Raw genomic sequence first — 27,952 nt, 5'->3', positions numbered from 1 at the left:
GCAGTTAGTTTATATTATTACGCAGCCGACATACAAACCACTTGGCAGGGCCCGAAAACCCATTGTTACACTCCGGATTCCGGACTATGGATCGCAGGGACTATGGATGGTTGGGCGCAGGATGTGTGTGGCGGAGAGAAAGAGCTCTGCCTCTGTCTCTGCCACCCCGCGAATCCTGCGCACTCTCCGGCTCTCTCTCCGGAGCTGACTCCGCCCCTTCGTGACACACACACGCACACATGACCAGTTGTGTATATATAGATGTGGCGAGCTGAACCGGTTTCCAATTTGATTTGGAAACTCGAAGCGTCGCCAGCCGCTGTTTTCGAGTTTATTGCCAACTCTGCCTTGGCACGGTACGCAACGGTCTCGGTAGCTCCGGAGTTGAACCTTAACCCGCCAGTGAAAATGCTTGACATTTAACCAGAGTGCCCGTGCGTAGAGAATTGATAGCGAAATAAATACAATTTGTGCATCAACTGTGATTTCTGTTCAATTTGCAAACGAATTATTGCTCAAAAATAATAATGGATATTAAAGCCTCTACCCCGCCAGCCACGACCGCAATGGAGTCTGGTCCAGGCCAGCCAGGATCTCCTGTGGCCAAGCCGGGAGGTGTCTCGGGAGCTGGGCTAGGATCGGCGGTAGGCAATTCCTCCTCCAATACCGCCGCCACATTCCAGCACATCTTCGAGCAGTTGGTGCAACAAAGCGGCGGCAATCACAAGCTGCCACCCAAGCAGCTGGAGCACCTGCGCCACCTGCTCGGCAATGTGAGGGATGCCAAGAATCTGCAGATGATCGTGGAGAAGTTCAAAAATCTGGAGCAGTTCCACGAACACTATGCCGCCCATTTGGCCAATAACAACACTGTGATTTCTCCCGAAGGTGAGATGAACTTCCCGACGGCAATTGGAAAATATGTATAAGATATATAAGCTATAAAGTTTTATTATAAAATACATTCTTATTGAATGTATAGGAGAGTCCTTAGTACTTTACCAGAAAATGTAAATTCCATATTTTCCAATCCCTTATACTTATGCCAAAATACCTCTCTATTTCTTATGGCCTTAGCCGGAAAAGGCTTGCAATTGTTTGATTATAGATTTAATTAACACAAATTGCTGCCGGACACGTACATGCCAGGATAATCTCTACATTTCACTTTTCCGCTGCCAGTGCTTGAGTGTGTGCGTGTTCACAGCAATGTTATCCGTGCATTAACATGCACATACAACTAGAAATTTTAGAGAAAAATTATAAGCTAATTGCAAGACGAAGTAATTAAGGTGATTTTCCTGCTGCCATGCCGGCACCCCTGGCACCACCGCCATGCCACTTGGCACAGTTTGTTTTAATTTCGTTAAAAATGCATAAAACCATCAGGCAACATGTTGCCTACTTTCCAGCATGCCGTCGTGACAACTGGCCATTAGATGAGGATCAGGGGGGAGAATGGCAAGCGGCAAGCGGCAGGCGGCAGGCAGCAGACCGCAGGTTGCAATTACAGCTTTTAGCTCGTTAAAATCGCAAATAGAGTTGTGTGTATGTGTGTGTGGACTAAATTTTAATACTTTCGAAATTGCTGACAAATTTGCATAGAGTCGCTGTCGATGTTGCTGTTGCTGTTGCTGTTGCAGCCATGGCAGAGTTGTCGTGCACCTAATTGACTTTGGCAAACTGTTGGCAAACAGGCTTTTAATTCAGCATGTTTCCTCATGGTTTATTTTTTTTTTCTCTTTTTTCATACCCGCAGATAGCAACGACTTGCTGAAGGATAATGCCAGGAAGTTCGGATCAGGCGGTCAGACTTTGACGCCCCGCCACACAATCGACGCCATACTGGGCCTGAAGAATCGCAACGGAAACGGCAACACCAGACCGGAAACGGTCAGCGACAGTAAGTTTAGAGGACTAAACAGGATAATACCACTGGCATTATTTGTATACATTATCATGGGATCAGTGGGTGCCGTCATAAAGGCAAATCGATTTCTATTACCCGCTCGCGAGCGCCAGAATCAACAAACACAATCGCGAAATTGTATTAGCCTTGGCTGGGCGGCTCTTTTTTCTCTGAGGTGGGTGGGTGGTGGTGTGGCTTGATGTTGGGGGCGGTGTGATGGATGGGCGGGATGGTGGGGGTGGACGGCGTCGGGCTTGCACTTTGGCACCGCCTCGAGATGCACGACAGCTGATAAGCAATCAGTCAGCGGTAATCGTTCGGCGAAAGAAAACGAAACGAAGCCAAAAGGAAGTCATAGATGGGATTAGGATCCTGGCTGCTTCCTTTTGGGCCAATTTAAAGTTCTATCGGCGCGGCGAGGTGGGGAGTGACTGCTTTTGAAGGCTTTTTAACTGGATTATAGTGGCGAGTTTTGTGGTGCCACCTGGTGACGGCGCGGCGCCTCCCCCGCCCCCATGGGCTAGGGTGCCAAAAATAGTCTTCTGCACGTCATTTATAATTCATTTCGCTTCTGTTTTGATTGCCGGCAAGCGATTTTCGCCTTTCTCGACGTTTTCGACTCCTTTTCAGTCTCTGCCTCTCAGTCACGCCCACTTGCCCTAACCCTATATCCCAAGGAACTTGCGAAAAATGGGTGGGCATTGATATTCCAACGATTATGGTTTGCCATAACTCGAGGTCCCTGGATGATCCTACCAGCGAGGTGAGATATTAAGGAGTTTCCGTTGCCATTTTGGCTTAAGGAGTCCTAGTTATACGAATCTTGAAGTTTGTAGGTTTATTTTGGGTGAAGGAGCTAAGAAAAAATGTATTTATTTTAATAGAAATAAATTACTTTTCTTCTATCAAGCAGGAAATTCCATAAAAAATGAATAATTTACTTTAAATAATAAACTAATTGAATAATAATTGAATGAGTGGCACTATAATCGTTCAAAACAGGAATGGCCAGTGTTGTAAACTGTCAAAAGCATCAAGAGAAAAATCAAAATGGCGATGGACAGAAGCGGCAACAACATCAACTCGAACTCTGGTTAAAGAAGTTACGAAAAAATGTATTTATTTTATAAGAGATAAATTACTTTTCTTCTATCAAGAAGGAAATGCCATAAAAAATTAATAATTTACTTTAAATAATAAACTAATTGAATAATAATTGAATGAGTGGCACTATAATCGTTCAAAACAGGAATGGCCAGTGTTGTAAAATGTCAAAAGCATCAAGAGCCAAATAAAAATGGCGATGGACAGAAGCGGCAACAACATCAACTCGAACTCTGGTTAAATGGCCGCAAATTAATTAGAAACAAGCGAATTAGAGGGAGTGGGGGGAAGGAGGCTGCAAGGTGGCTGCAAGGCAAGCTCACAGAGTTGCGCATTTAAGCCATAATTAAACTGGCGGCCAGACACAAGCCGTCAGAAAGCATTTAAACTGACAGCTAGCGGCGGCGGTGGCGTCAGAAAGAGACAGGCCGCGAGCCAAAGAGAGAGACAGAACCGGGTGGGGTTGGGGGACCTATTGAGATGTAAACAATCATTATAAGCGCAGGAGGCACAAGTGCATTTGGCCAAGACATGAGCCAAGGTGCACTCTAAAAAATGAAGAGTAAAGTCCAGCACTCTAGAACCCCAATTAAATGATTGATTTCTTTCAGTGTAGGCTTAGAAAGAGAGGGCCTGATGTGATCCCCGTCTACACGAGATCTGTTAAGCAGTTGACGCGGCATTAAAGTGAGCATTAAGTCGTCTTAATGATTTTAATGCGTGTCTGTGTGCGTTGGCGTCGTCTTATTAGCCGCCTTTGTCGCTTCCACCACTTTGTGTAAGCCCTCTCCCGAAACACCCCTCCCCACGTGGCCCCTAAGTGCGTGGCCAGTTTTTTTGATTGACAGTTTTGTTTATGGCTTGTTTCGCTTTTTGATATGAATCCGATATCTCATCTCATCTGGCCGAAGCACCAGATCTTCCGGCGAATATGAATAAAAAAATGCATTTCCTTTTCGGCCCCTACCTGGGGTATTTGGCCATGACTCTTCAGAAACGTGGCGTTTTGTTGTTCGGCTAATAACATATCAATTAGGCCGCCTAATGGCCAAGTATTTGACCAACAATGGGAAACTGTCAAATCATGATTAGGATTAGAGAAGTGGAAGGGCGGCAGGACGGCGAAGGAGTGACGCGATTAACGTCAATTTGTCTTTCACGAGCCGGGTTCTGGGAAAGAGTAGAGCTAACTAGAGCAAAATAAAAGTCAGGTTCATCTCGGGGGAAGCCAAGACCACGTGCTGCCCTCGTTTGAACCTCTTAGCATTTTTTTTTTACGAATTTCATAGACAACATCCCATAATTTCGAAGACAATGTAATTTAGTTGCGTTAACAACCGACAAATTTCCAGCTGCCGACTTGAATTGCCCGGCCAGCTAATGGATAGCGTTCGGAACTCATTTCTTAATTGATGTGTCGATCAGTTATGGGCCTACCTACGAGTATGAATGAATATTTAACTGATCGTGGGGCCAAGTGAATGGGAAGTGCCTGAATATGCGATTCATTTGCCATTAGGAGGGATTAGACTTCAACGCTATGATTATTCAGAGAGATATAGTGGAGATTTTAGTGCCAGAGTGATACCTGGTACTGAAAAAATGCTCTAATGTATGCTATACAAAGTATATAGAGTTCATATCACACTTGATCACATCATTCACACTCTGCCAAATTGTATTTGAGTGTGAAACTCCGCCTCTACCTTCTAATAGTCCCCTTTTTCCCGGGAGGCAGAAAAACTTTTGTTTCAACCTTTTATTTTTCGCTGCTCACGCAATTAACTCACGCACTCCGTGTGGCCCTAAATAAAAGAATGAAAAGCTGGCAGGGAATGGGTGGTGCGGTGGCTACTGTCTCTCACCTCATGCGGCTCACATTCAAATCAAGCTATTAATTGCCAAGCCGGGGCCGAGCCAGGCATCTTTTGTGCTACTTCATTTGCAGAGGCTTTCGGAAAGTTTTTGTTGTTAATTTCATTAGCACCATTGGAGCAGACACAGTGGCTCAAAATAAATCGCACGCTGGGCGTGTAAATTTCGATTGATTGGTGAAAACGCTTGAAGAGGTTAATTCGGGGCATTTACGGCTTTTAGTCGGCTGCTGTTTAAAGTTAATTAGCCAATATGTTGACCCAATTAATCGGTCTGAGGCGAATCGGAATGAAGCACATAATTACATTAGACAATCGACCGGTGTTGAGCTTAAATCCAGCGGGCCTACATCAAAAACCAATTATCCAAAAGACTATCAAATAATTATGGATATTTTGGAGTTGCAACTTCCCGGCTAGTTCCCAGTCTGGTTGGGTAATTGGTTTTGTTTCGATTCAACGATTCGCCCCACCTCGAAAGCCAATTTAACATAGAAATTGAATTCGGTTACACAAAATCCAGCTAAAAGCCCACCTAACTAACAGGCAACCGGCAGAACCAGAACCAGAACCGCAAAAGAGCCCACCAGAGCCCACCCACTCGTTTTTAGACTAAAAGCTAAAACCAAAGGACTGGCACAACTAATGACTTCCTTGCATGTCACGTGATATGCACAACGCGCCAGTTGGAACGCCCATTAGGGACTGTAATACTCTGCCGCCGCCGCCTCATCTGAAACTTTCAGCCATCTAAGTTAACTGGGCCTTTGGCATTTCGACTCTCTGTTTTCTGGGAATTTTTATTGCCGCACATTGTAAATACGAGGCGGCTAATTGAAAGCCGTTTATTAGTGGGTGGGGGGCCAACAGGTTCTGACCCGCTACCCACTGCAGGTCGAAGGCTGTCGCCTGATGGCAGTTATATCCTGCCCCCACATCAACCACCAAATTAAATAACACGTTGGTATTAGCCAGGTTGGTTGGCCGCCGCCGCCAAGTTAGCGAACCAGTGGAAGGCTTTATGACTTGTCTTCCCGCCTCATTGGGCATACTAATTAAAATCTAATCAGGCGGCCAAATGCGTGGGCAAACAGGGCCTAAATTATGATGTATTGGCGATTGATCAGGCCCAATTAATTACATATTGAGTAATGTTGCCTTGATTATTTTGGTGGTTCTGAATCAAAATGTTCAACAAACTATTACCTTATAGCCTCTAAGCCTAAGGCCTAAAACAAGGATCTAATTCAAATACCTCCACTCCTTTTCAGGCGACATTGAAGCTTCGATGGGCGATGAAGATGCCACGGATCTGCGCTGCGGCATGACACTGACTCAGCTGCGCAACATGGACAGCCACATGGCCAGCATGCTGCAGCAGCACGCCAAGAATGGAGGCAGCTTGCCATACGGTCCGCCCACCCCTCCAGGGGGACAGCACCCACCGGCGCCACTGCACCATGGACAGCAGATCGGTGCTCCGTCAGGGCATCCTGCCCATGCCGGGCATCCCAACCATCCGCCCCACCATGGCCATGCAGCCTTCGGGTACCACAACGCCTTCGCATTCGGCCAGGGACACGGGTACGGGCACCAGGAGGAGGCGACGGGCAATTACCTCAGCTCGATGCATCAGATGGTCGAGGCTAATCAACTGCAGTCTGGCGGGGGCAATGCCTCGGCCCCGCCGCCACTGCCCCTGCCGCCCAGCTCTTATGGGAGCCACCAGCAGCACTTGGCCGCCTTGGCTGCGCAGGCGCAGGAGCAGCAGAATCAGCACGGCAAATACGCCAAGTCATCGGCGATGAGTGCCATGGGAGGGGGTGCAGGAGCGGGATCGGGATCAGGGGCAGGAGTGGGAGTGGGGGCGAGTGCCGGAGCGGGTGGTGCGGGGAGCGGGTCAGTTCCTCCATCGGGCGGTTATTTTGTGGACTCCCAGACGGCGCCTGGCTCACAGTCGCAGATTGGCTACGACGAGCGTTCAATGTCCTCCGCCAGCGACTTGGAGGACGACGACGATGACACGACAAAGTTGCACCTCGACGTGACCTCGCCGCCCACCCCGTCGCCCCGCGGTCCACTGGCCCCCAAGCGCAAGTCCGCCGCCGGCGCCTTCTGTGATGATAATGAACCGAAATTAGCCAACGGCCAGTCGTCCCAGTTGGGAAATTACGGCATCCGAGCACGCAGCCTGGACGAGGTGCAGGCGCAGCAGCATCAACAGCAGCAGCAGTCGCTGCAGCAGTCGCATCAGCATCAGCAGCAGGGCTATCAGAGCGAATATCGGAGCAGTTCCAACGGCAATCCCAATGGCAATTCCGGAGATCATGGCGAGCGGATGAACGCCGACAATGACAGTTTGGTCAACGGGAGCTGTGCCTCCAGCGAGGATCTCAACCAGACGAACAGCAGCGAGCAGGGCGAGAAGATCACGTCAGGAAGCGATGATGAAGGTGAGTAAACAAACGTAATAGGATACTAAAGACTATAGAGAACTAGAGTCTAATGCTATCCTTCTAATCCTTTTTGACCCTTTAGGCCAGGACGATAACTGCGCCAAGAAGAAGCACCGACGCAACCGCACCACCTTCACCACCTACCAGCTGCACGAGTTGGAAAGGGCTTTCGAGAAGTCGCACTACCCCGACGTCTACTCCCGCGAGGAACTGGCCATGAAGGTGAACCTGCCCGAGGTCCGCGTCCAGGTGAGTCATCTACTTAGGCCCTTAGTATCTCTAGTATCTGTCGGCGGGAGTGATTTACACCTGCTCCTCGCCTAATTGTGCAATCAACGTCCCGAACAGGAGTCGCCGCCTCAGCCAGCCAGGCTCCGGAAATTAAATAATTTCCGTTTGCAATTTATTTTAACGAAATTAAGCTGTGCCAGCTGTTTATCGTGTAACTGCATGGAGGTGTGAATAAACATTTCCAAATATCAGATATCCTGGCCAGTGCAATGAAAATATTTTAAGAATAATTTAATTGGTTGGCTAGTCTCTGGAGCTTGTTTGTTTTTCCAGAATTGCAATTTAAATTAGCATACAATTTTATGTTTCCTTATGGGTTCCACTTAAGGATTCATTTATGAACGGTATGTCCTCCCAAAGAGGTCCTACCGAAAGACCCCCCAATAATATTTGTCAAAGTTTGTGCATAACTTTCTTATAACAATTTATGTCTCAATAGCGAAATGACAACGCCGAAAGAGTTTCAAGTCTGGCCCGTAACCCATTCAATAAGTTATCCATTGTTCTTCGGAGAGAATTATGCATTTTATGCGACTATGTGCCTTTTATGCTCGCCGTGCCAGAGACACTAAAGTAGTGGCAGTATGCCCGGTGGCAGTGTGCCGGTGGCAGGATGCCATGTCTGGCAGCCATTCGTTTCGGGTGGCAAATTGTGACGTGAACGGGCAGGGCGCCTCGTAAATTCCATTCACAGCGGTGTAGCATAAAATTTGCTTAAGCAGAGCCACAAAATATCGATGGGTGTAGTGGGTTGGTTGGCTCCCTCCATGAAAATCTGTCTCAAAGGTTACAAATTGGACCAAAAATTATCCAAAGGCTAAAAGAAAAGTCTAGTGTTAGAACAGTTTCTTATCCAAGCTCTACTCTAAGATTGGCATAGTTTTCCTTTTTTTTTGAACCGCAAACTTGAGGGCTTGCTCCCCCTTGGAGTTGGGGGTGCCTTAACCGGAGAATCCCCCTCGCAAATGCAAAGGACATATCAAATTTCACGATTTCGTTTCGTTTCCTCAGCCGACAAATCATTTTTATTGACTAAACATTATCGTGCCCACAGAGTCACAGTCAGAGTCATAGTCAGAGTCAGAGTTTGGCGACACTGTCGTCGGCGTCTCCAACACAACACAGCACATAAATAAATAAACAAATAGCGGAACGACTAGTGGAATATATGTATATATTTAGAGGTGTATCTTTTTGGCCAGGCCAACGTATATACGATAAAGTATAAACGGAATACAAAAGTAATGAACCGAAATCGCATAAAAATTTCTCCTTCTGGGTTTTTTGGCCCTCATGTGTCACTTTGTCAAATTGACACGAATTCAAATTATGCCAGCAGGAACCGAAACGAGCTCTCCAACCCTTTGACTGGTTTTTTCGATTTAGTGGGTTGTGCACTCTACAATGCCGCCTTTGATGCCCTTTCACCTTTTGCCCTACACCTCCTCCACCCACATCGTTTCTGTGTGTTTGTAATCGTATTTGCGGTTAGTTTGCATGAAGTTCTAGTTATCGTTTTTACTCAGTTTCCCCCCCAGTACTACCTTTCCTTTTTTTTTGTGTATTTTTTCCTCTCCAGTTGGGCCTGGGAAATTGCTTGGTGTGCAACTCGTTGAAGGTGGAAATTTGTTTTGATTAAGTTTGCACACACACACCATATAGGCTGGCAAAAAAAAAATAGAAAAGGAAGAATTGTAACCAAAGTTAACTGAGTTGTTTCTTTGCCAAAAAAACGAAAACCCAGTCGGCCATCCACCAAATAGAATTTCTCGTTTAGATGAGTTCATTTTGGGGGTTTCTGGCTCAGTTCGGCCACTTTTCGTCGGTTTCTTTTTCGGTTGGCTGTCATTGCATTGTAATAGATTTGTTAAATGTTTGTTTAAAAAGTTTGATTGGATTTTGCATTTTGTGTATGGCATTGGAATGAATTTCTCTGTGGCTTGTTTGATTGTTGTTTAAATGGCAGTATATGCACATTGACAGGCAACAGCACAAACTATCCAAACACAATTGAAATTGTGCCATTTTGTGGTTAGTCCCCCATACATATCTGCAAAAAGGACCTCTCCTTTCCTACCCGGAAAAAGAAAAACAGACGAAAAGGTAGCAACTTGAGGCCTGGGATTATCGGTGATGGTAACCAAAACAAAATGCGTTAAGCCAGCAAATTAAACGGCGGATTAACGCCCAAAAAACACTGCCAGACGATCATTAACACTTGCCCGGAAAGTGTATCATTTCTTCCCCTAAAAGCCTAAGATACCCTGAGAGCCGGAACATATGTCCGGGGAGATGACAATTACTTTTGTTTGGATTACTGGCTGACAGGCCGGAGTGTGGTGCAATTTTTTTTTTCCGACTGAGTTTCTGTGAGGGTTGTCCGGGGCGCAGTCAAGGGTTAAAGCCGACAGTCGACTCAATCATACGCCGCATTAGGCCCGGGGCCAAAAGAGTTTAATTAAAACTTAATTTGCCATGGCCGAAGCGAACAAAATCGAATGAGTAGAGAAGCGAAAAAATGATGTACGAGTGACAGGATCCAGTGTCCTTTCTCATCCTGCATGTCTTGCTTTAGTTTGGGAAATAAACATGACTATTTTCATGTGAAACTGCCACTTTTATTGAGTTTATTAGCAGCAAAAATAAACAAACGAAAAGTTTGTGTCAATTATTTTGCATAGTCAAATGATTAAATATCGTAAACCTGTCAAAATATCCTCAGCCAAAGCAAATAATAATCCTGTGTAATAGTTTATTTATCTGTATATATATTGCTCATACGACATGTGTGACGTGACACAGTCAGGCAGGCGGGAGCCTCGGGCCATTCGAATCGGCATTCTTTATCCCTGTGTCTGTCTCCATCCACGTGTGCGTGGATGTGAATAAACAGCAAACAAATAAAAACGTCATTTCACTAACAAATAAAATAGATTTTTATTGCATTCCACTTTGCCATTGGATTTGAGCCTTAGCTTGAATTTGGATTTCCCTTCCTCCCTTCCAAGATATTGCCACATTTTATGCTCATTTCTCCTGTGTGTGTGTCTAGTTGTGTGTTCTGCTCCGTTTTGGTTTCTGCTTCGATTATTTTTTATTGAATATTTACTTCAGCTTTGGCATTCGTTCGCTTGCATGACCGTTTTATCGACAAGCAGAGTCCCCTCCCGTATCCTTAGACTCCTTGCAACGCTTTCGTTTTCACATGCCATAATAATAATGCATATTAGGTTCATTTGTTTAGACCCGCTCATGCCCCCAGCCCCATGAAATCCTATACAAATCTAATAATGAAAACGATCGCTGGCTGGCTATCATCGGCAACTAAGAGCCTTCGAATGCCCTGTGCGGGTCATCAAAGCGGCAAAGTGCCAGCCATTGAATGCCGGCCCCAGTGGGCCCTGAAAAACGTTAAATGTTCGGCGACAGGACAAAAAACTTTTCAACTTATTTAACCTATTGTCGGGGAGGTCCCCCCGAAGGACCTCAGGCTCTTTGGGGAGAAGCTGGTCGCCTTTTTTAGGCCACTTATTAGTGGGGTAAGTGGGTCCTGATTTATGTCAGCTCCTCGATGTTTATTTGCATTTCAATCGTCCAGGCTGTTGTAATTAAATGGCAAATGGAATATGCAGGCACCGTTGAGCGACAGCTGCTCGCAAGTGCCAAGAGGGTGGGTGTGGGCCAAACAATTAACACATTATGCCACCTTGGCACAACAATAATAATAAAAAACAGTAAGCAGAGTGAGTGGAGGAGGTCCTGGAACAAAGCCACCGCAAGGGTAAATAAATGTCAGGTCACAAAGGCGGTCAGACTTGACTCGAGTTTATAATACATATATTTAGACGGGGGACATTCTGGAGTTGTGTGGGTCGAACATCTGCCGTTTAATAAAATTTATTTTGATCAACTGTCAACAGAAACAATGGACTAAAAAAAGCTTAAGCACTTGACATGAAACAGCTAATTACAACGCGCTTGTAATTTTAGGGAGGATGGGATTGTTTTCTGCTTAGTTTAAGTTTGGTTTAAGTTTATTTTTGCTTATAGAACTTACCGAATAGTACCTCCTCGATATCTAATTGACAATAAACTTGGAGGGAAGACCCAAGTAAGACAGCAAGGCAACTTGATTTCCACAGAAGTTTGCCGCTTTCAATTAACCCTCATTAGAAGCTTGCCGCAAACACAAAGGATGATAAAAAGCCTCTGCGATCAGGCCACGCCCACACCGAATCCGTGTCGCAATTAATTAAACTTGAAAACAGAAATTGAGGAGCACAGATAGAGTCCTCGAAACATGGTTTAAAGGAGGCAGGAGGATGACGACGCATTTGCCGAGCAACTCAAAGGAATTCCTTGGCATTTGGATAGTCTAAGGCCGGAGATGCCGAAGGATCCGCCAAAGGACCACATTGTCGGCATCGTTTGCGTTTGTTTGCAATGGCATCCAATTTCATTCTTTTATGCGACTTATTGAGTTTACTCTGCGTTGCTTCATGTCCTCGTTCCACGCCCCGGCCTGGTCTTTCAGTCTGATGTCCTTTACCGAGTACCCAGACCCGTACCAGGCCAAAGGGTGTTGTGTCTCCCGCGTCTGAGCCGGAGGGCAGAATTTAAAGGCAGCCTACCATGGCGGCATCTTTCATGTGAGCTTATATTTGCTTACACATAGAAAAATAATGTTTAAAATGAAAAAGCTAAAGGAATTTAGTAAGTAAGTAAGTCTTTATAATAATGTTTTTTTCGAACCAACTTTGTGTTTTGTGCAATATTTTTGAAGCTCTCATCTATTAGAATTTATCTCCCAGTGTGCTCATCTTAAGCTTTGAAACGTGCCCTGTTTACTCTTCCTGAAACTCAGCTATGATTGCTCTTTTCCACTCCTCACCTGATGGCTAATAGAATCAGAATAGAGGGCGTACACGTGCTCGGGATTTGGTCTACTTTGGGCCCAGTTGTCTCTCAAGCTCACCGTAACCTGTCAACACATTTCAATATAAATGCATAAATCAAATGGAATGAAATTATAAATCATATAAACCCCGACCCGGGCTGTAGTCACCCTCCTCCAGAAAGGGGCGGTTGCAACCCCTGTGATGTAGGAACATAACCTCACTTGACATCATGAAATCGATGATTGCGTCCTCGGGACAGGATATAATGTAAACCAATGCAATCAAGAGCAGACAATTACAATTACAATGAAATTATTTCTCATTTTTGATGACGCTTTTTTATGGTAAATTATTTTTGGCAACAATTCTCGGGGATCTCTGAGAAAACAAATGGGATAGCAGCTGCCCCGGAACCCCTCGAAGTGTCAAGTGGCAGCGGGCCCAGCGAGTGGGTGGTTTATTTTGGCAGAGGCCATCACACCCCCTCTGGTAAATTGTTGCTGCTACATGAAAACATTATGAATATTATTCAATTTGAACGCCTAAATGCTTTGTAATGAGTTGCACATCTGTTCGCTTCAGCGGGCGTGTGTTTTCTCTCCGCCAGAGTCAAAAGCCAACAGGACGATGGCCAAAAAGGATAAAGAGCGGGTGCTTTCGGGTATTATATTATTATTGCATTACAACCTTGTCCCCTGTCAGATGTCAAGGATGCACTCAATCCAGTTTAAAGTTTTCAGCGAAACTCAATTAGGCGGCACGAGATTTTCACTTTATTCTGATTCATTTTTTGACTTAAAGAGTTGGGCTTTAACTTCCCTTAAAAACAAGCATCCGATGCCCATCTGCTGTCAGTTTAAATGAGCATTGAGCTTAAGTTGTCAAATTAGCGGGAACAAAACCATTTCACTTCCAATCCAAAGTCAATCAAAGGAGGCCCATACAAAGTTGCCCAAAAAACAAAAAAACAAGAAACGGAAATATCGGAATTCCCAGGTAGAAGTTAAGCGGCCTGAAGCCAGAGAGACATGTGAGCGATACATGAAATTGACTTAATCAGCTTTATATAAATGCCTGTTTTGACATTTTATTGCGGGGAGTGAGCGAGCGTCCTATATGCCGCTAATTATGTCGGGCCCAAGCGGCTTATAATAATTTCAGACATCATATTTATGAGGCCACAAAAGAACTCCTCCACACTCCACACTCCTCGTATTTGGGGGCTCACTTTTTCCGCTTTTAATTAATTCCCGCTGCCTGCTAATTGGTTTTATGCGTTTCCCAAACAAATTCCTATTGCGACTGCATAAATCACAAAACACTTAAACAATTTTCCAAGCTCTGGCCTCGTACGCGTCCGCGACTGCATCCGGTTGGTTGTTCATGTTGATTTCGTGCTAATGAATCACCTAAACAAATTTCGCTTCGGCTGGCAGGTGGAATAACAATAATAACAATATTACTTTCGAAGGCACGCAAATTATAATTAAGTTATCAAAGGGGCTGCTAAACTTTGAATGTTAAAGAACCCCGAAAACTATGCTAGAGTACACATGGAGAAAGGGTTAAGAGCAAGCAAGGATTCAGAATGGAATTATTAATATATTTTATTGGTAGAGAGCTTCTAGACTTATAGGCTTCTAGTCTAGTTTTCTGAACAAGGAATTAGACTAAGAATTTAATATATTTCAGTCTTTGATCTTTTAACTTACCCCTAAATAACTGACAGTGTATCCAAATCGACATATTTCTTCATCAAAAATATTCAAATTGAGTGTGGCAACTGCTTGGAGAGATCGACCTTCCGGGGGGCGGTGACCTACCTCGCCCCCCGTATCCTGTGGGCCCTCAACTGTTGCAAATTAAAAATGCGTCAACAAAATTCCTGGTCCTGGGAAGTGAACTGCACCCCCACCACCGTGTGACAGTTCCAAAAAAAGCCAAAGCCAAAGCAACCCCCGCTCGCAAGGCTGGCAGAAGTTGCCTGGTATTTGTCGTCCTTTGTAGCCGATTTAACTGCTTATTAACTGTGCGTGCGGCCCTTGCTTTCGCTTGGGCTGCTGCTCGACATGTCAGCGAGTAAATAAATAGCTAATTAAATACAGGGTGCCACGTGGCCGTGTGCAAACACGCCCCTGCAAACAGGCCCTGGGAGACCCTGGGCCCAAAGTCACATCGAACAATTGAAAGCCGAATAACCGGGGGGAAACCCGAAGCCCATGATCGAGTGGGTGTCGGTTTAGCCTGGATTTGTTCCTGTTGGGTCAGGATACTCAATGTCCTGGCCTATTCTTGGCACTTCTCATAGTGACATTTGAGGCGGAGCTACTTGCCAGGTCTGCGGCTGTCAGAGAATCAAGATTTGTCGCGTGTTTGGCCTTCGATTACAGGGCTCACGGTGGAAAGCTGAAACTGTAATTAGCCGAGAGGTGGGAAAGTGTGAAAAAGCTGACAAGGGAAACCCTTAGCCTTAAGAAGACTTTCCATATTCCAAAAATCTTAAAGGAAAATCAAGAACTTATTACTACAAAAGCTCTGGCACTCCCCCTCATTGGAAGTTGTATGCCCTCGAGCTGAAACGGCGGCATCGAGTGTAAATCAATACGCTTGTCGGCTCCTAAACTAATTAAAACATCTTGCGGATTGTGGCCGTCGTCAAAGCCTTTGTCTTTGCTCTAATTCGTCCTGAATCGCACAAAGCAAACCGAATGCGAAACAGGATGCTTGGGGTAGAGTTTGGCTGCGAAGCTGGAAGGACCGATCCGACCGACTTGGGCCCGGAACCAAAAGCCAACAATGGAATAAAAAAAAACACATGTCATAAACTAACAGGGCAAGGACTCCACGCTGCGGCTTTGTCCCTCCAAAAAAAATCGTCCTGGAATTATGACAGGCCCTAAAACTAAAATGAATTGAATCGGAGTGAATGCTTCGTGTCTGTCGCTGTCTGGAATCGGGGACAGCCGTATAATTAGGCTCCCCTAGCCAGGATTTCAGAAATTTTTAATTGAATTAAAGCTTGCGCGAGGACATAGCGAAGTTCCCATGCAGTTTGTTAGCCGGTAGGGCCATTACCTTAGGCGCCGCTATCAATATCCTTGAACGCAACGGGTTGTCCAGGACCTCAGCTACCCTCGCCCCTAGAGGGTCTCGAGGTCTCTAATTGCAGTTCATGCTGGGCTGTATTTTTGCTTCCATGCAATTAACTCGCCTATCGCCTATCGCCCAACGAGACCCAACCGGCTCAAACAAAGTGCATTCGATGGCATCGAGTTTTCAATCAAATTGATTGAATTGCATGACAAACGGGGCGGCACTGGGATAATTATAGTCCTGTCGCTGGCAAAATGATTATGCCAAAGGTTATAGCGAGTTGAAAGTAGATTTCCCCGAGCTGATTTCAAGTACCCCCCATTGGGAAAGATAAAAGCTAAGGGGAAATTTCTATTTTCCGGGGTTTTTAAAACGATTTTTAAACAATATTTGATAGAGATTTATTTCTTGTTGGTTTTAAGGGATTTAAACTAGAAGTAAGTCCTAGAAAAGGAGGCTAATGGCTTTTATTAAATATTAAAATCCTCTTAAGAAGCTCATCTTAAGGGAATTAAATGTCCCTCTTTTTCCTTTTGAACATCATAAGATAATAATGATTATCTTTGACCTCACTTATCGAAAGTCATGGTTTGATTAAGGATTCCAGTCGAATCCTGATTGAATCCTTGGTCAATCAAAGTCAAAGTCAAGGATCTGGCAGAGCAATTGGCCCGACCTCAATCTTTGGAAAACTCACCCAAATCGGAAGTATGAATAATCCAACAACAACAATTGTGTGTAATGTCAAGTGGAACTACAAACCCCTAGCCTACGACCTCCTCATCATCATCATCATTGCTACCCCCTACTAACTCATACTCTCTCACTCACACCCTGTCTCTGCATCTCTTTCTCTACAAGTTGCAAACAGTTTTATTAAGCTGCTGAAGCTCTTGTGTGTTAAAAGTCAATTTTCCAATTTGCAAACTGTCAGAAACATTCGAAAAGCAATTTCTGTCACACAGCGAGTAAAAGAGAGAGAGAGAGAGTTAAATAGAGGGAGTAAGGTAGAGAGAGATGGAAGAGCGTATTGCGTATACGCCGTGTATGCTGTGTGAGTTACTTCTATGTCTATGTGGGGTTTCCTTTTTATCGGGCGGGACGACACTTTGCGGCAGAAGTTTTCCAATAAAACGGCAAAACTTTGCTGCGAACAAAATTAAAGAAGACGACAAGGCAAAAATGGTAGAATGGCATGGCCAGAACTGAGGTGGAAAGGAGGAAGAGCAAGATGATGACGTTAAAGAGGGTTTTCGGGAGTTGAGGGCTTTTTGGGGGGGAAGGTAGGAAGGAGGACAGGGACGTAAATTGTTTGCTGCCAATGCGAAGTTTATGAAAAAGATTAAAGTTGAAAAGTGGTTGTCTGATGGGTCGAGGGTGTTCTTGTGGTGAGTCGCGTGCTCCACATGAATGCCAAATTGCTGCAGGCCAGCGGGCCGATGGAGGCAGCGGGGCTGCTGTGGGGCATGGCAGTAGGGGGGTGGCACGGCCGAGTGGGTGGCTTTTTGAGGCAAGAGCCCGGCTAAATGTAGCAAAATTGAAAATGGCTGAAAATGGGGATGCCATGGGTATGTGTGCTTGTATTTGTGTCTATGGGGTGGAAAATTGAGTTTGGTCCATGTCATGGTTGTGGGTGATGGATGATGAAGAGGGCGAGAGGGAGAGGGAGGGAGTGGCAAGGAGGGTGGCAGCATCAACAAGCAAAGATGAAAGCAGACAATTTTGCCAACTTTCGGGTGGATGAGAGTGTGGCAAGTGGCATGGAGGGGGCAACATGATAATGATGTTTTGGTGGGCGTGCCACCCAAAACGTAGCATCCTGCTCTATCTTCCTTCTCTTTCATCGGGTTTATGTGGGGATTTTCATTATGACGCGCCATGAATGGAAATTACAAAATTGATTTTGATGATTTAATTAAAATGAAGAAGCACAAACTCAAATTATAACAGCCAGTGGGGAAAGTCTTTCCTTCTTTCTCTTTTTATCATTCTCTCTCTATCTCTCTCTCTTCTCTACCAAATGTCTGATTAAGTATGTGTGGGTGTGTGTTTTTGTGTGTGTGTGTGTGTGTGTGAGAGGAGCAGAATGTGGCCTAAAGCTGCTAACTTTAATTTATTTTCTTCGTACAGATTTGAGAGGCAGGAAATTAGACTTTCTAAATGGGATTTCAGTTTACTGGAAATGGGGGGCAGCGAGGTGGCAGGAAAAGACAGTAGGAGAGGAAGAAAGCTGGTAGCTGCCTGAGCACTTTTGTTATTGTTGTCTGTCTGAGCTGCTAATTGATATCCGACAGATATTCGAAGATAATCAAGGAACATCTCTAATTGGAACGGATTTGATTGGCTTTTGATTAGCATGAAATGAGTTTTCAATAGTTTAAAATAGAGTTCCATATGGGAAAAGTAAGAAATATCTATTTTTAAGTTATAATTGGTCATAAAAACTAAATAACTTTCTTAAAAATATTTATTTGATTTCACTCATAATTATAGTTTATTATCTTATTATCTCTATCATAAAACTCAGTAATTCATTTCTTTTCTCTTTTAATCCTTTCCTAACTGAGTTATTTTATAGTTCCCCTATTTGGTTGGTTAGTGTATTTTAATTAAGCCATTTCAAATTGCATTTTCCGACTCGCAAATTTGTTTTGCAAATCACTTTCGGGGCAACGAAAATAATTTTACGCACCATTATCTTTAATTAAAGAGCCGCAGAGGGACTACCCCAGTACAGAGCACTCTGGCACGCACACTAATACACGTAAAATACCACCTAGATGGCTGCTTATATGTGTGTGTGTTGGTTGGCAGGAACAGGATAAAGAGCAGGAGCTGTTGCCACACTGGCTATAAACAACAACATTTCATGTTAATGAAATTTCCATCTGAAATAATTTCTTATTAATTTGCGCAAATTGCATTTAATTACTTTGAGCGTGGCAGGCAGCAGCAAAGTGGGGGGGATGGAGGGGCATGGAGGCAGGTTGATTGGTCGGTCGGGGTGGTCTGGGGCGGGGGGGGGGGGCCGTAATAACCAAGCCGACGGCAATGAAAACTTTCCCTAGATGGTCCCCTCTTTCCCCTTGCTTCAGCCACTAATTAGACAGCCACACTAATACACACTCATTGTTGCGATAATTCTAATTAGAGCCAAGGCAACTAATTGAATTTTATTTTATTTCCTCCGTTACTTTGGGTGTTTCTCTCCTGCTAGGTGTAGGTGAGTCTGGGTGTGTTTGGGAGGCTGCTCAGCCATTTTGTTTGCTCGTGTATGTATGTATGTGTGAGTATCTCTTCTGTCATGGGAGTTTGTATTTTCATTAACAATTTTGCGTTGGCCGCCATTTTGCTTTTTGTCTTGTGTGGCTCTCTCTTTTGGGGTCCGTTCGCTCTCTTTGGGGGCCAGCTTTTTACCGTTTTACCGTTTCACCGTTTACCGTTATTCCGACCAGCTTCTGCCATCGTTATTAAGCTCATTCAGTCTCTCTAATTACGTTTTATGCTCTTCCTTTTGCAACGAAAACGCTTTCCTCGACGTTTTTAACGCCTGATTAAATTAGCGCGTTTCTTGTCAAGTGATTAATTTAATTGCTCTGTGCACTCAGGCCAGCAAACTAATTAGCTAACCCGCATTTCTCTGCTATCTTTTCAGGTTTGGTTCCAGAACCGACGCGCCAAGTGGCGTCGCCAGGAGAAGTCGGAGAGCCTGCGTCTCGGCCTGACGCACTTCACCCAGTTACCCCACCGCCTCGGATGCGGCGCCTCTGGACTGCCGGTGGATCCCTGGCTGTCACCGCCACTGCTTAGTGCTCTGCCAGGTAAAGTTTCTCTATATATTTCTTAATAAGTTTTTATAAATAAACTACATCCTTTTTTTAGGTTTCCTGTCACATCCGCAAACCGTTTATCCCAGTTATTTGACGCCACCTCTCAGCCTGGCGCCCACAAACTTGACCATGAGCAGCCTGGCGGCAATGGGTCATCATCACGCCCACAATGGACCACCTCCTCCGCCGCCCCACGGTGGGCATGGTCAGCCGCAGCCACCGCCACCTCCACCACCGCCACACGCAGTACCCCACCCGCACGCGGGCCACCATGTGGTGCCCCTGTCGCATCTGTCGCCGCACCTGTCACGCATGTCGCCACACGCCACATCCTTGGGTTCTCCTCACCACGGAGTCACGCCCCTGGCCACACCCCTGCACAGTAGCCTGCCGGTTAGCTCGGCAGCGGCGGCCGCAGCAGTCTCATCCTCGCAGTCGTCCTCCTCCTCCGCCTCGCTGGAGTGCAGTGGCCCGGACGTGTGCATGTCGCCCCAGAACCTGAGCATCGGCAACGCCGACTCCAACGGAGAGGGGCGCGATTTGAGCGACCTTGAAGCCGGCAGTAGCAACAGCAACCCGGGCAGCAACCTGGACAAGTGTGCGGCCAACGCCAACATTGAGCTCCTGGACGTGGGAAGGGACAGTCCACCGCCACCACCTCCTCCCTCGTCGCAACAGTCGCAGACCACTGCCGTTAAATTATCTGCCACACCGCCGGCCGACATGCGCAGCAACTCGATCGCCACGCTGCGGATCAAGGCCAAGGAGCACCTGGACAACCTCAACAAGGGCCTAGTGTCCATGGTCTAGCCACCGAAGGTTCCTAGCCTCAGTGCCCCCGGCTCCTAAGTTTAGCTCCAATCAAAAAAACACATTCCCAACTTCAATTTCTAGGTGTATCCTAAGTTTAGTGAATTTCGTATGTTGTAAGGACCCGATTCGGAAGCAGATTATAATCTCGTTGTGCAAACTGTACTTGTAAAATTTTACCTACTCCTATGACAAATCGCCGACGAAGAAGTCCAAATCCTAAAGCATATTAGCACAAAATAAATACGATCAAGTTTTAGCGCAAGGGTCTCCAGTCTTTTTGATTCTCTCTCTGTGGGAAACGGTTCCATGGGCTGGGGGCTAAATCAATAACCAAACTTGTCGGACCAATTATGACGGTTTATCTGCCTCATTGATCGAATGGCCATGGCTGGTTAATGAGTTGATTAATAAGAAAATCATGAGACATTGGACAAAAAAATGCTGACGCGCAGTAATTAAATGCAATTAAAAAGGACTAAATGCACTACAAACAATGAGTTCGGCAAAGAAAAGAGGACCTTCTGGGGTGTCCTCAAACAGGTGCAGTAGCCGTATTCGGAGCTAATAATGTAACGAATAAAATTGTAATTGATTAACGCCGCGGGCAATTAAATGCAAGCATGTTGCCCATGCCAGGGGGTTTGCACGAGTCCTATACCGAAGTAGGGATGTATTTGTGTCCCATGTGAGCGATACAATTTGCTCAAAGGACCTCGGCGCTATGATAATTGCCTGCAATTACATCAGGACGCTTATCTCACGCACACCATCTAGGCGCAAAATCTCACCCAAATGCATTGAAAGCCCAAAACATGGGAAAGGAAACTCTGCTATTTCACTGAAATTGTCGGGGGAAACGGAAGGGAGGCTACTTAGCGAGTGTTAAGGGACAGATTAATGGCATTTTCCATCGCTACTTGGAGGGATTGTATTCCTTTTAAACTAAGTGTAAAGATTATCTAAGGGTATCTTTACGCCCAATAATCAAAATAAGAATTTTAACTAATAGTTTTTCTTTTTCATATTCTTGTAATCTTGCTAGAATAAAATGTTTTTTAATGTGAAGGGTAAGGAAGATAATCAGGACCTCTTTCTTTATCTGTTAAATACTTAATCTGGAATAACAATTTAACTTGCGTCTTCTAAAATGATCAGACTGTGTGTTTTTCTCTTTCAATTTATAAAGTCTATATAAGTTAAGCTATAATAATTTATTTATTAAAAGTAAATTAAAAATGGATTGAAAATTCAGATTCCATTGAAGTAATTTATGGTTAGTTCAGTTTACGGCCAAATTCGGAACTACAATTCTACATTTTATCTACATGGCGTTTAGTTGTGTCGCTTCAAATTTTTAGTTAAATATTTTCATTTCAATTAAATTTAAAAATGGGTATTCATATTATTACTAAAATATACTTTGATCCTTAGTCTAGTTTCTTATTTTATATAGTCAAGAATACCACGAAAATGAATTTACATTTTCGATGATTAAAAAAAAACACAACATATTTTAAATTAAAAATTATATAAATATAAATGACAGTTTTTAGAACTTTTATTCTATAAATATCCTACTTAAAATATTTAATATAAAAATATATTTTGAATTTTTGTGGCGCCATCCGTTGCATTTAGTTTGTACTTAGCCTCCGAACAGATGGCGCTACAAGAAATCTTCGTTATTTAGAAATATTTGAATTAAAAGATACAAAACAAATTTATTAAATTCCTGTAATGAGAGACCTAAAACTAATTTTAGATTGAACAGCTCATTCCCCTCGCATGCCTGTCAAGTTATTAATGAGCTGTGCGGGGAATTGCATCCGGAGCAATGCACTTCCACTTCCACTTCCACAGCACTTCAGAGCAAAACTAATATACAACATTTATAGAATGCTCTCTGATTGAGTGATGGGCGTATTGAGAGATGGCAAAACAATCACAAAAAGGGGGGACGAGACGGCCAAGCAAAAGGCATCTATCTGGCAGGGAATGAATCATCTAGCAAGACCAAAAATATCCCCATGCTGGGGTGTGTAGGTGCCAAGTACTCGCCTTATAAGGCATAAAATGGCATTCGAAGAAGTAGCAGCTGTGGACCACTCACATGTGTACCACCCTCTTGTGGGGCATTCGCTACACTGAGATAAAATAGGTATCATTTCTAATTAGTTTATTTTTCTCTGCCTTTTTTGAAACTTATGTCACATAAACTGGTAAAGTCGAGCACTAAAAATACTTCATAAATAGTTTCTTCTTTCAAAAGTGTCTGATCTTATTAATTCATTTTTTTGACTGTTGTTGGTATGAGGAAAATACGATGGCAAACCAAAAATACATTACAAATTAAATAAAAATTCAATGCATGCCAAGTGCAAGACAAAGTCCAACGGAATTGAACTTGAATAAAGTGCACACACCCCACACTGCACTACTTAGGGTGTGACGACTGAAGAAGTCGAATTAAAATTCCCAAATGATTTTGCATCACACCATGAGGAGGGTTCTCTGGCCGGTTTTTGGAGCAGACGGTGACAAGTGCTCCACAGAGGTTGAACCGAAAGAGAACCAAGAGAGTCCTATTTATAGGAATTGTCAAAAACCACCGAGATCGAGTCTGATCGTAATGCTAAAGAATGAATACTTTCCCATGGCCATGAGTGGTTCGAGCGGAAACTAGATGGCTATATGGCCATGAGGGCAGAATAAAAACAAATCTTTCTACCAATTTCTCCGTATCCGCATATCCCATATGTCTATATCACAATTGTACTTTAATTAATAGCACATATAGACCAAAATACTTGTATATTGACCAAGATATATCGCATATTGATGACATACAGCTGATCGTGCCCGTTTGGTCGATGATGAAAGCGTTGGCGCTATTTTTCTTGCTTTCCTTTTTTTTTCAGCCTCTAATTTTTCTACATTTTTTCGATATACAGATATATATATTTTTTTGTTTTTCCTATGCGCTCGCTGCTTCTGTTTCGTGTATATATAAAATAACAATGTTAAAAATAAATTCATCCAAACGAAATGAAACCAGCGGCCAGAACTGAAATTATTGAACAACATTTCGGTGATTATGATGGTTGTTGTGCGCGGGTGTGCGGATTCATGGGTGTTGGTGTGTTGCAAACTGAACAAAAATCCGTTTTAGAGCAGACCATAAATGTCCGCGTCACTTTTCGTTGTTGTTGCGCTCCTACCTCCCTTTTCCTAGGCAATGGGCCTGCCATATATGCAGCCGATGTGGGTGACCCAAACGTGAACAGATTTTTTCAATGAAAACTTATGGAAACTAAACCTAACATATTTCACTTTTAAAAATTAACAATGGAAGGCCAAATCCTATCTACCCTTTGAATATATTTATAGAAATTGCCACCCAAAAAGCGTCAAGTTTCTGACATGAACAATAACAAGGTTATACTGTTTTTAAAACATAAATCATAGGATGTTAGAAAGACACTCGAGAATGGCTAGTTTTCGTATTTTTAAAATAAAAATGTATAAATATATAATAAAGGAAGAAATATAAGATACCACAACGACTTAGCAATAATTGAAAAAACACCACTGAACTAACTTTTAACTTTAACGGACAAAGTAGACGCACATTGATTCTGCGAACGATTCTACGATGGATGGTCTTTATATTTCATTTATAATCTGAAAGTTATAACGCTTGGTTATTATAATAAAAGTATTTAAGTTAAATCATATCCCTCAAAAACTAGAAGCAATCAAATTCCATAGCATCCCTTTGGGTCCACCCGAATCATCTAAAAGGCAGATGGATACACTTTTACTTAGTCTCTGCGCTCTGGTCTTGAATATTAGACATTTTCTGCTTTACCCTGGAGGCGTACAGTGCGGCAGACAGAGACTAAGCGGATATATAGACCACCGATCTATAGATGCGAGACAGAATACTCGGTGGAGCGCATATCCGAAAGTATTTCGGTCTGGCAAGTGCCCGCAGTTGGACACTGAGACATCCATATGCCGATCCTATATAGAATATTTGGGTCTAGCCCCGAATTTACGTATAGATTCTGCCACTTGTCGGCGATCTGCGGTGACCGATTGCAGGCAGCACGTGAATGACTTAATGTTCAGATATTCGAGGTTCGATACTCCAAAGAAACGTTTCATCTGAAATACGATAGGATTCGCCCACTGGGCGCGGAAAATTTCCATGGCCTAAGTGGCAGTCTCGCTCCCTTTCCACATGTGTGTATCCATTGTGGGGCACTATAAATAAATCCTGTGTATGCACTTCAAACCCTAACAAACTGGAAAACTTTTCTATCGCCTCGGCTTTTCCCCCATTAACACAAATTAATGCATTCCAGAAATCCCAGAAATCACAATCTGAATCGGAATGGTGTGTTTATATGCGTTTGCCTGACCTGATTTCGGTCCACTGGGGTAGGGTTGGGGGTACGTGAGATGGCCAAGTGGCAGATGAGTTTGTGGCAGCTGGGCAGCGGTCAGTTGTAGAGCTGTTAATGCGCTAAACAAATCACCGGTCATCGATTGTGATTAGGCCTATTAAGGGATTGTGGCCAACCCTTTCCAATCACGACCCTTTGTTTTCCCCCCAATTGTTTGTGTTCGTCTGCAAAAATCCAATAAATCCCGAAATGCATGTGGCAAACTAATTTGAAATTAATTCACACTGAAATGGTACCACCACCGCCATTATTCAGCCACTTTGATCAACTCTGTCAATTGCCAAATTGGCAACTTAATAAAAATTCCGCAAAAATTCATGGGAATCCCAGTCATTTAAAGCAATGAAAACAGGGTGGCTTTCCCACATTTCCCAGCAGCACGGAATGCTCTATCCACAGACTTGTAAGGGCTTGTTGCCTTGGCTTTGGGCGTTTTTGCAGCCCCATTCTACACTTAGAGAACAGAAAACTATTTTTTGAAAAAGTAATATTTAAATACAAGTTTAATCTGTATGAAATATATAATCTAGTTAATTTAACTCATATCGTACCTATTGTATATCATTTTAAATACATCGATTAAACTATTGATGGATTTTTTTTTTCAAAGTGTACATTTTCATCGCCATCGTCATCCTCATCGGCTGTGTGCATTCCGGTTGAGCTGTCAAATGCGCATCGCAACAGTATCCCTTCCGAATTCCCAATCCCGACCCGTGTGATGTGGTGGCCACTTTTTGTCACCCAGCCAAAAAGGCAGAAATCCAGCGATTTTCTTGGTCCTTTGCCGGCTCAATTGCAATTTGTTTTCGTTGATTCTCAGCCCCGACCTGGCATTAGTGTTTGTTTAGGAACGTTCGTCCTGAATTTGATGTGGGTGGGGGTTGGACCAACCAACTGGAGGGGAAACTGAATTTTTGGCATTGGATAATTCACAAATGAATCCCTTTAGTGCTCGCAATTGGCGCACGTGCACTAAAACAACAAGCTGCATTTGCTGCCAGGATACGTGTTCATTATTAAAATTCCTTGGCCTTTTGGACTTTCATGGTGACAGTCGTCCCTCCCATTTTTCCTTCGCTCCAGAGAGCTTGCTATTCGTTGGGTTTTATTAAATTTTGATTTAGTCATTTATATAATCTGTTTGCAATTGGTTTTATTTTCTGAGCCAACGAGCCCATGAGCAACGACAAAGTTTGAATTTCTAATTTGGGTGTGTGAGTCCTTTTCATATGGTTCGGGGTGGCTGGCGCTAAACGGTATATGGAAGGACCTCAATGGGATCATCATACGAGTATTTAATCATCATACTTAGTGTGATGTTGATCTACTTTTAATTAACTCTGTCCATTCGACGACGCATTAGCGATTTTGCCAATAAAAATATAGGAATATCACCTTAAGGGAGTTTAAAAACATTATTCTTTATAAACATATGAGGGATTATTTTAAAATACAAAACATTTTAAGTTGATGAATACTTGACTGCTACAAAAATTTGAAAATTTCCGGGGCAAGACCCCTATGGGCCGCTCCGAAGGCTGTATTTTGGCCAATATTCATCCGATTCTCAAGCGGAATACCTCAAACGAATTCTGAATCAATTCTCTTTGAATCTGCATCAGAATCTGGAAACGAAATATTTTTTAGATTTTTGGTCACATTTCCTGATGGGTCCCCTTCAAAAATCTGAAAATCGCCTGGGAAGAAGAATTGAGGCCCTTCGAAGGCTATATCTTCGCCAATATTCATCCGATTCTCAAGCGGCATACCTTAAACGAATTGTGGATCAATTCTCTTTTAATCTGCATCAAAATCTGGAAACGAAATATTTTTTAGATTTTTGGTCACATTTCCTGATGGGTCCCCTTCAAAAATCTAAAAATCGCCTGGGAAGAAGAATTGAGGCCCTTCGAAGGCTATATCTTCGCCAATATTCATCCGATTCTCAAGCGGGATACCTTAAACGAATTCTGGATCAATTCTCTTTGAATCTGCATCCAAATCTGGAAACGAAATATTTTTTAGATTTTTGGTCACATTTCCTGATGGGTCCCCTTCAAAAATCTGAAAATCGCCTCGGAAGAAGAATTGAGTCCCTTCGAAGGCTACATCTTTGCCAATATTTATCCGATTCTCAAACGCGATACCTTAAACGAATTGTGGATCAATTCTCTTTGAATCTGCATCAAAATCTGGAAACGAAATATTTTTTAGATTTTTGGTCACATTTCCTGATGGGAAAAATCTAAATTTTCCCTTCAAAAATCTGAAAATCGCCTGGGGAATGGGCTCATCTATATAAATCGAGATTTCCTTGACAATCTGCATCAAGTGTTTTTCAATAAAAAAAAAGACCCTAAAATAGACATAAAATGATTCATAATTTAAAAGAAATAATGGCCTAAAATATATTCTGATTAATTTTGATAGACAATTCAGGTTACAGGTAAAAACTATGCGCATTATTCGGCAACCCTGGAGGAATATCTGGCTTGTTGTCACCTGAACTATTTATGGAACTGATAAAAATAAAACAATATAGAAATACATCCTGCTCCAACTATACTGAAACTATCGGAAATATAATTTTGGCAATTCGGGTTCCAGAGATTAGTCATTCTCCCTGCTAATCTTTGGCTCCTTCTCTAGGTATTATATATCTAAGAATATATCCAAAAGAATACATATACACCTACTTATTATATGAAGGAACAATATGTATCTAAAAGTATTCGAAAATATATGCATATGGCCTCGATCCGCTTTAATTTAGCGACATCGAAATCCATTTGTTTTTCCATGTAGTAAGAAAATTCTCTAGGAACCGAGACGTATACATATATATTTGGTATATAGTATAAATATATGTATGAATTTAGATATAGAATATAGTAAATCGGGTGAAATGCATAGAGAGTGAGGAGGATCCATAGAAACGAATGGACTCACCGGATTGTGCCATAAAACGTAAACATGCCCCACTTAGCTGCACTCCAAAAATAGATTCCACAAAACCTAATTTAAATAGATACCCTGCAAAGCTAGCCTGTAACGCTAAATGGTTGAAACAAAGTTCGACTCCGCTTAACCCCCTGCCTTAGAATATTTTGTAAATAAACAATTAGTTAAATTAATTCTCATTACAAGGGGCGTGGGCAGACAGACCTATTTTACTCTCTGTACCTCTCACTGAATCTCTTGAGAAGGCGAGA

General features: G+C 43.4%; 1 protein-coding gene across 1 annotated transcript; it reads left to right on the top strand.

The window, feature by feature from the left end:
• The first annotated feature begins 253 nt into the window (after positions 1-253).
• Positions 254-20,530, top strand: LOC6495062 (retinal homeobox protein Rx). Its single transcript, XM_032451082.2, has 6 exons — positions 254-888; positions 1,760-1,903; positions 6,159-7,340; positions 7,426-7,592; positions 19,281-19,446; positions 19,508-20,530. Exons 1-6 carry the CDS (start codon positions 528-530, stop codon positions 20,263-20,265), a joined length of 2,778 nt encoding a protein of 925 aa, XP_032306973.1. The 5' UTR covers positions 254-527; the 3' UTR covers positions 20,266-20,530.
• The last annotated feature ends 7,422 nt before the right edge of the window (positions 20,531-27,952 follow it).

Source organism: Drosophila ananassae, chromosome 3L, assembly GCF_017639315.1.
Source record: "Drosophila ananassae strain 14024-0371.13 chromosome 3L, ASM1763931v2, whole genome shotgun sequence".
In the NCBI taxonomy this organism is placed as follows: Eukaryota; Metazoa; Arthropoda; class Insecta; order Diptera; family Drosophilidae; genus Drosophila; species Drosophila ananassae.
This window is presented reverse-complemented; position numbering and strand designations above follow the sequence as displayed.